Here is a 9,762-nt window from a genome sequence, read left to right as displayed (position 1 = left end):
TGCTACAGAAGTTTGGTGTACAACTCTGGAAATTTCAAATCAACATTCGTTGAAGTAATGTTGAGAGTTTCTATAAAGTGCTCATAGGATTTAGGTAGGCTTTTGAGGGTGATTACTACCATATCCTCTTCCTTCATTTTTCGACCAATAGCTTCGAGCTGATCTCGAATGTCCTTAATCTTTTTGAGATGCGCCTGTAAGGACATACGTTCATCCATCATAATGGAGAACAACTGGTTCTTCAGGAAGAACACTCGACTTTTGTCGGACGTCTCATGCAATTCCTTTCAGGTGCTTCTAGATATTTGATGTTGACTTGCCAGAGGGAATTTGAGGCAACTGGTCATCTGTGACAGAGAGCTTGAGAAGCATAACGACTTCCCAATTTCGGTCATCAACCTTATCTTGATTTGGTTCGGTTGTGGTAGGACAACTCTTTTCCCAAAACAAGATCATCAAGGCGACAATATTAAAAAATCGTCAGCATGCGCTACTTCCAAGTGTTATAATTCTTGTCATTGAATAGCTGGCTACCCTCCAACATGATGTTGGTTAATGATGCCATTGAGCACGCTTCCCAAGGCATGAAAAACAAGAAAAATTGAAACATAGGCAGAGTTAGTACAAACTTCAAAAAATACTAAGTACAACTAGCAAGAATCTCAAGGTACGGGTGTCTGCATACCCAAAAAATTCTAACCCAAAAAAATTCGCAAAAAACCCACAAATAATTTGTAGGTTGAAGTTTATTTTTGACCAGAAAATCTAAGGATTTTTCAAACCCTAGTCGGCAAGCACAAAAAACTCAGCAAACACAGAGAAAAAATCATGGAAGTTTCGTGAGCCACAAAATGAAGGAATCTAACGTCGTAAAAACCAGAGGAAAATGCGAAGTAGTTCATGTTGAAGACAACACAAAAAAATCCCGTCGAAAATACTCTCGCCGTGAGTTGTAGGTCGTGCAAAGCTCATCTCGCGATTTTAAAATCGCACACAAGTTAGCGATCGTAGATCGAAACGCAAAAAAACACGACGCGACGCAAAAGAATTCACGTCGCCGAAAATGCCAAAAAAAGAACATGAATAATTTCGTGTTGAAGGGCAAAATCATGTCGTGCGATTGTGCATGAGCAAAAAAAAGATGAGATTTGCACAGAAGAAAAAAATTCCCAAAAATTTGACACGAGTTGGAAAAGAGCACATAAACACTAAACAAAATCACATGAGAAGTCACAGAAGATACATAGATCGTGACGAGAAACCTTCAAGAAGCCACGAACAAAACCACGAGAAGAAAATCCTGCGAAAAGAACTTTTGAATTCTTGCAGAATTTTTTTTTGAAAATCTATGTTCGAAAAATGTTTTTCAAAGCTTAAAAAAAGCGAAATTTTATAAATGTGGCTTTGACACCATATTACTAAAAGTAATTGGTAAAAACTTGGATGATTTATTTACAAAGATCGAAAGATCTTATAGAGTTTACACAGATGACGTTTTTAAATAAGAAACAATCGTAAAAATAGAAAGAATCTAATATTACAAGATATTTACATAATTGACCATTAACAATAAGTATTAAGAATATAACATATTCTAACAAATACACTTATTAAAGCTAGAATTCATAAAAAAGTTATGAAATCCTTCCAAACGCATCCACTTGAGATTAAAGATTAGTTTTGCAAATTTGATTTACTAAAGGTTAAAATCCTTTTTGTTCTTTCATTCCGTAATATTCAAAATATATTTATCTTAACCACATTTACATTTGCTCGTTAGATTTCATTCTAATGAGCAAGAATAGGCAAATCTCCCATTTTGTTCTACTTTAAAATTTGCTACATGGCACATACCAATTCACTTATAAGGTATTAACAAGATTGGGTTGTAAGATCTCAAAATTCTTCTTAATAGTTCTTTGTTTCCACTATATATTTTTACTCAGTTTCATCCTCAACAAGGATTTGAAGTTATGGCCTATCCCAAGCATAGTAGGCAACTTACTAATGAACCACCACTTATTGTCATCCTTAATTTAACGAAGCTTCTAGAAGTTGGCAAACGGGTAGGATCTCAAAATTCTTCTTAATAGTTCTTGGTTTCCACTATATATTTTTACTCAATTTCATCCTCAACAAGGATTTGAAGTTATGGCCTATCCCAAGCATAGTAGGCAACTTACTAATGAACCACCACTTATTGTCATCCTTAATTTAACGAAGCTTCTAGAAGTTGGCAAAAGGATAGTATACTGAGTGCGCATGCATAACATCAAGCATTTTTTAATTTGATGTTCTCCAATCAAATACGAGATTATGTAATAAAATCATAAATTATACAATGAAATATTTTATTTGATGTATTTTACTTTTTCAAATGACTTAATTTATTATTACCGATTCAAATGCATTTATTTAGTAAAGAAAAGAAATTTTTTGTAATAATGCGTTGCTTTTTTAAGCCAAATTTTAGCCTTTCTTTTTCAATAATGTCCTACGGTCCCCACATATCTCATATCTTGTAAATGGGATTATGAATCTGAATCTACTCAAGAAAAGAGTAAAATGATTCTCAAATAAAAGAGCTAACATCTAGAAGAATGCATAATGCAGTTGAGTTTAATTCAAAGAATATGAGCAATCTAGTCTGCTAATTTACCTTCTATATGGGTTTCTGAATCTTGCTAATCTCAGTTTTGTTGATATGGTCTGTGAGAAGACCAGCAGTTCAAAATATTGTCATAAGAAGTTTCCCTACTTTTATTATGGCGTTGTATTTCCTCGTGTCTTGTTTTGTGTGTAGTTTGTACTAATATTGTAATTCTGAAATCTTCGTACAAACTAAATGAAAGATGTTATATGACATTTAAGATGATCATTAAAAAAAACTAGTCAATACTTTGAAATTTTAGGTATGGTGAAATTAAATTTTGATAATCATGTTGAACAAAAGACATAGACATACCCACACTTTTCACATTATGCCTCACATTTTTGTTCATGAAAATAAATGAGCTAAATTTCTAGAAATCATCTAAAAAAGCATATGTTACAATATGGAGGTTCAAAGGCATTATAACTTTGTGTACTAACTTTTAAGTGGCAATTTCTTATACATGAGATGTTTACGACGTTGCCATGTAAGCAATGTTAATATGTTGCCTGTCTCGGTCTGGACAACTTTATAACCAGCTTTTGTGTACATATTCAATGGTGCTTTATCAATAATTCTACAGTGTAAATACATTTCACTGGATCCCATTTGTGTTGCTAGCTTCTCACTTGCCTTTAAGAGCTGCCAGCCAATTCCTCTCCTGATTAACAAAAAAAAAACATAATTGACCATGAATTTCATCTTGAAAGGCCTTTCTAATAACTAAAAGCTAAATCAAGATAATTTAGTTGGCAATTTCACCTTTGGCCAAGGCATTTTATGCTTAAATCATTCTTTAGATATGGATATAGAACAATAAGGCTAAACAAATGCATTACTTATCTAGTAAAGCTTTTTCCTTGCAACACTCATATATAAACAATTTTGTCAAATTCGTTAACTTTCATAATTTTCGGGCATGCCATGTAGCCAGACTTGTGTAGCTCTAAAATTACCCTTCAGTGCTCAACACCGTGGAATAAGAGAGCATGCTTTCTTTGATCTAATTGTGCAGGAGAATTCTTCACAGGGCTCCACCTCATGGCCATATAACATTCAGTGATCATTTACATCAAATTCATTAACTTTCATAATTTTGGGGCATGCCATATGACCAGACTCCAGTAGCTCTTAAACTCCCTTCAGTGCGTAGGAGAATGCCTCACAGAGCTCCACCTCATGGTCATATAACAGTCAGTGATCATTTACACCTTAGAGCTCTGTTAAAGATTTCTGCTTATGACACTCGTATATAAATAATTTTGTCAAATTCATTAACTTTCATAATCTTGGGGCATGCCATATAGCCATAATCCAGTAGCTCTTAAACTTCCCTTCAGTGCTGAACACCATGGGATAAGAGAACATACTTCCTTTTATCTAATCGTACAGGAAATGCCTCACAGGGCTCCACCTCATGGCTATATAACATTCAGTGATCATCTACACCTTAGAGCTCTAGTCAGCCTAGTGTCAATCAGAATCATCCAAGTCCAGGTTGACATTATTAACCAATCAACCAATGTGAGATCCAAAGGATTAAACACCAATGACCAGGGTTTAGCACACAATAATTTTCATATCATGAGTTTCCTCCTCTCAACATCCAACTTCCACTCTATGGCTTACTCCTTCTTACCGTTTTAAATCATGCTACATGGAACAGCGACCATACAAGAGACTTTAGGCCTCACCCCAATTCATAATCATAGGGGCATACTAGACATAACCCCCAAAGGTTTCAAGTTCCAACACTGTGGCCTAAAATGTCAATCTACATGCAAAAACCATCAATCCATTCTGCAGGTTCACAACCACCACATATTTACTGAAATCATAAGAATATAGACATTCTGTACAATGCTTCAAAACCCATTGATTACACTGAGACATATAATTCAAGCATAACTATAAGAAGACAAGAAAATGTACAAGGTCCACTACTAGCCACTAAACCATCAAACTGCAATGTATTCGGCCCATAAATACTGCTTTAAGACAAATATCATTAACAAAACGTCAAGCACGTAGCTAAATCAGCATACATGGGCCCATTCCAATATAAATGAATTCAGGACAATTGCATACTAGAGCATAAAATCTACATTGCATAATAAACTCTTGATAAAACTAAATAGACTCATGTAATATGATAAAAGGATCAACAATCAAATATGAAGTGAGTCTGAGCAAGAGAAGTTCTGCTCAAAATGATAGTATCTATAGAGACTAAAGCTAGGGTCCCATGGGCAGCTTCAGGACCTATTTTGAAAGATCAGGGAGTCCCATGAAGCGAAAAAAATAAAAAAATGCTACAGGGTTAATTAGAATCTTGTCCTCAACAATAGCAACCCCTAACTTTTAGTTTGAAAAATTTAAGCGGGTGCAATTGGGGTGAGGCTCAAAATTGCCCCACCAGCCTAGGCCTTTTTCTGCCACTTGTCAAAGATATAGAGTTTTTAAATTCCCACCAATTAATTTTTTTTATTATTTTATATTTATTAACTCTGTTGAATTGAATATTACAAAATAATTAAACTCATGAGACCACTAGCTTCCATAAATTTAGAAGCTTAAACTACATTACAAATTCATGGGACCACTCACTTAAAAATAATCCTAAAAAATCTCAGCGGCACCAACTGAAATGGAAGCCCCCATCCATAAGACCCCACCCTAACTGATTATTAAATCAGGTCTTTTTTTTCCTCCAATATGTCTTGATTATGCTTTTTTGTATTTATTCTTCTTCGTCTCATATCCTAGATTTTTCAAACAAAAAAATCAGAGCTGCTAAAGTTTTGAACATGATGTCAAAGCCAATGGTTTGATAATTGAAAAAGGGCATGGTTTCTCAGCCAGTATATTATAGCTTTGTAGTCCAATTTTGAAATTTCATTTGTTCTCAAGAGGCTGTGTGTTTTTGCTAAAGGAATTGGCATTGATGATCTTGAAAATTGAGGTTATTGCCTTACTGAGTTCTCCAACATCATATACGAGATATTATATCATCTTACAAATGATACTTATAGGCCTGGAAAGTGTGATACATAATAAAATCATTTTTATTTAAATAAGGCAAACATATATTTATGAAAATGTAATATCAAAAGAATTCCACAATAATTCCACCATGTGTAAGTTGAGAACCATCAAAAATCATGGAGGTGTAGCCATTACAAAACGGCAAACTTCTACCCATCTCTAAAAGGGAAGAAAGGATTACATAACAAAAGTGTAACTATACTATCATGCAGAAACCAAAGAAAATGAAATAGAACAATCATAAGAAAGCCAAGTGACACAGTAGCATAGAAAAATGTCAGTTCTCCAAGTGGTTGGGGGGATCTGCTAAAATTGGCTTTTAAACCCTTAATTGGCCATATATAAGCTTTTTTTTTTTTTTGGGTTAAGGTGGCGAACCACCATAATATATTAATATTTAAATAATGGAGATTACATAACACTGGTTCAAAGAGCAAACCGGAGGAAAGAGCCAGCAAGAAAACCTCTAGTTATGGCTCGAATTTTTAGAGAAAATAAAAGAGCAACCTATACTAAAATATCAAAATAAGCCTAATACAAGCTACATTAGGCTCAACCCGAGCATTCCTGAAGAAGAGATACAATAAGGACCTCAAAAACCAATCATATAATGATTGGAATGTCGATGTGAACTCATAGAACCCGAAAATTGCCAAAAAATGAAAGGGGGAAGCCATCCTCGGAAAATGGACCCCATGAGAGGCTGTCGAGAAGACTCACGCACTTTTGAATTATCCAACTAAAAAACTATGGAGCTGAGCACAGAGGAGCGACAAAGACCCCAAGGGGGAAGAGAGTGGACGGAGACCCAACTTTGAGAGATCTAGAGGCCGTGGTCCCAAGCACAAAGAGCCCATCTTGAACAAAACTGCCAAGAAGAAAACAATATGAAACCATGACCACACAGCTGAGAGGGGCTAAGCAAGCTCTTGAAAACAAAATTCTCCACTATACCAAACTAGGGAGCCAACAATTCTGGACGAGGCACGCATAAGCTGCTCAAGGGGCTGTAATAAGACCGCATATTAATGTACTAGGGCTATGGCCAAGATGTCCACACTTGCTTGAGACCCTGAGGAAATTCCGCATAATTTTACTGCTAGGGTAAAAAATTTAACGCGAAAATTTCAAAATTGGAAGTCAGGTGCTGACACTACTTCCCATTTGAAGAGCCTGCTGAAAATTCTACATCCATCGGGGTGGGGAAGGAGCTTGCATAGCTATGAGGATCTATGGCAGCATGTTTGAAAATAACTCTAAACCCATGAAAAATGCTATAAACTTGGGAAACTATATCTTCCCCCAAAATCTCCACATGATGTTTCAGCCAGTGGCGAAAAGGGGCAGAGGAGTCATAGGCGAGACCATTCATGAAGGAAATGTAGACTGCCCTGGCTAAAGACTCCTGCAAAATCTCCTCTCTGTCAAATAAACCGCCTACCCACGAATCCCCCACCAAAAGGTTATAGTTTGCAATTTGAAAGTTTAATTCCTCCCAGGTGAAGAAACTAGGTTGGACAATAGAGCCAACAATGAATCTCGTGTACTCTACTGACCATGAGAGATCCAAAATAAAAGAAGCAAGCCTGGAAATCACCCACGACGAAGGACTGAATTGATATGCTTCCAACCATTCTGCACCAAGGATTTGAATAATCGCTTTTTCCACCTTCGAACATGGAATGATGAACATGGTCGGAAGATTAATTCAGTTGACACCATATGGGAAAAGATTGTGAACAGGGCCGTGGAGGACGATTCTGGAAGCCATGAACAAAGCAAATTGAATATCCAACCTCAAACTTCGGAGGAAAACAAAGCATTGAATGGCAACTTCAATGTGTCTCCACAGAATGATATGAAGAGGCGGGCACATGTGAAAAAATATCTGAATGATGAAGTACTGAATGCACTGGAGAATGTTAACTGAGTGCCACCGAAGGACTCCAATGAATTAGAAGAAAATGGGACGTGTCCGATCTTCACACATGCTGCCAGGTGAACAATCTAGACAAGTTGATATGGTACGTGCCAGGGCAGTCCGAACTCATAAATGCTTAATGAGAAAATTAAAATGAGGATAATCTCTCAGCAAAGGTAGAAAAAAGTGCATTAATGATTTGAAACAACGCAAAATTAAATGGCCTCTAAATTTGCTCTGAGCTCGAGCCCTTCAACATTTTTTAGCTGAGACCCTAAAATTATTTGTTCTCCATGAGGGAGGAGGCAGCCCTGATTAGCTAGAAGATCTGCTAGAGCATTTGCCTCCCTATAACAATGAGAGACTGAATATTCATCAAATTGAAGGAGTTGTTTAACTTCTTGAATAATGTATTCAATTTTCCAGTTGCATTTAACTGTTGAGAAGGTTGAAAGAGCCATAATTGTGTTCATAGAGTCTCCTTCAATATTGATCTTTTTAATTTTATTGGTGGTGGCCAATCTAATCCCAAACAAGAGAGCTTGAGCTTCGGCCACATTATTCGAACCATCTGCTATTCTGGCCATACCACAACTAGAGATAATTCCTAAATAATTCCTTAAGACATAACCTAAACCTGAAATCTCGGGGTTGCCTTTCGAGGCTCCATCAAAAGTTAATTTAAAATGGCCCAGGTCAGGAGGTTTCCACTTGATCTCTCTTCCGATAGCAACCTTGGGTGTGTTAATGAGTAGACTTCCTTTGAAAGGTAGAGATATAGCTTGCCAGTCTGAGAGAATTTTATTACCCCAAGAAGTGAAGCTTGAGTGCAAACCTTTCTTTTTCGCTACATGGGCATTGACAACTTTTGATATTAATGCTTCCAACCTCTTGAGAATGTCCGAGAGATTATTGGACTCCTTTTTGCAAATCCTCTTGTTTCTTTCCCACCAGAGGCTCCAAATTAGAACTGCAGGAGCCACTAACCAGATACAAGAGAAGAAAGAGTCCGAGTGAAGGAGGGGCCACAAGTCAAAAATTGATGTGAGATCTTCTGGGAGGGGGGATGACCAGTTAAGTTTTGCCTCAAGCCAGGACCAACATTGGTATGCCAAAAAGCAATTGAGCAAAAGATGATTCATAGATTCTATCACCTCATTACAAAAACGCAATTGAAAGGAGGAGCTAGATTTAGCGATGACAATCTCTCACTTGTTAAGATCCGACCTTTAAGTGCCAACCAAGAAAAAACCCTCGCCTTTTGGAGACCTCCGTCAGCCCAACAAAATTGAAATCTTCTAAGAGGGGGCAGCACCTGTTCCGTTTGCTCCACTAATCTAGAACCTTGTTTGACTTTTTAATTTCCAAAATTTGAGGGTAGCCAAATGAGTTTGTCTGGAGAATCAAGAAAGGAGATAGAGATCTCCTGTTAAGTTCTGCAAAGAGAAGTTGTTTTTGATTTAAGGGTGCAAGATTATCAAAAACATCCTTCCACACTGGTCTAAGAACACCATCACCTTGTACCAAATGGAAATAATCACAAACACTTTTGCCCCATGAACTGGAGAGACATCTCCTGATTTCTTGAAGCCCTTCTATACTGGTCAAGGGGGGGTAGCCATTCCAAGAGTCCTCCCAAAATAATGTTTTTTGACCATTGTGAATAAGCCAAGATAGATTTGGTAAGAAAATGAATCTACAAGATACCATAAAGTTCCATAAATGGGAGCCTTTAGGAGGATCCAGAGCGGTGAAGATTCTTTCAGGAATTGCAGAGTCCTGATGTTTTGCTTTGATAATTGAAGCCCAAAGTGAGTTATGCGAAGAATAGAGTTTCCAAATCAGTTTTGCTCCTAGTGCTTGATTTTTGTGTTCAATATTATGGATTCCTGCCCCCCCCCAAAGTTTTAGTAGTGCACACTTTATCCTAAGCCAACAAATGGATTTTTTTTAGGGTTCTTACTTCCCTTCCATAAGAAGTTTCTGAGAATGGATTCAATGTCTGATCTGGCCTGTTTTGGCATGGGAAGAACAGCCATGATATAGTTGGGGATTGTGGATAAGACTGCCTTGATCAGAAGAATTCTACTTGATAGTGACAACCAAGTATTTTTCCAAGAAGCCATTCTATTTCTAATTGACG

General features: G+C 36.8%; 1 protein-coding gene across 1 annotated transcript in view; it reads right to left on the bottom strand.

Annotated features, from left to right (window-relative positions):
* Positions 1-2,896: 2,896 nt before the first annotated feature.
* The window catches only part of LOC131075543 (GCN5-related N-acetyltransferase 5, chloroplastic), a 59,142-nt gene continuing 52,276 nt past the window's right edge, over positions 2,897-9,762 (bottom strand). Inside the window, exon 3 of the mRNA XM_058012388.2 lies at positions 2,897-3,314. Coding sequence (XP_057868371.2) covers positions 3,089-3,314 — 226 coding nt within the window. The 3' untranslated portion in view covers positions 2,897-3,088. The remainder of the gene's footprint in view (positions 3,315-9,762) is intronic.

This window comes from Cryptomeria japonica, chromosome 5 (genome assembly GCF_030272615.1).
Source record: "Cryptomeria japonica chromosome 5, Sugi_1.0, whole genome shotgun sequence".
NCBI classification, from domain to species: domain Eukaryota; kingdom Viridiplantae; phylum Streptophyta; class Pinopsida; order Cupressales; family Cupressaceae; genus Cryptomeria; species Cryptomeria japonica.
Note: the sequence above shows the minus strand (reverse complement) of the source record. Positions and strands in the feature narration are given on the sequence as shown.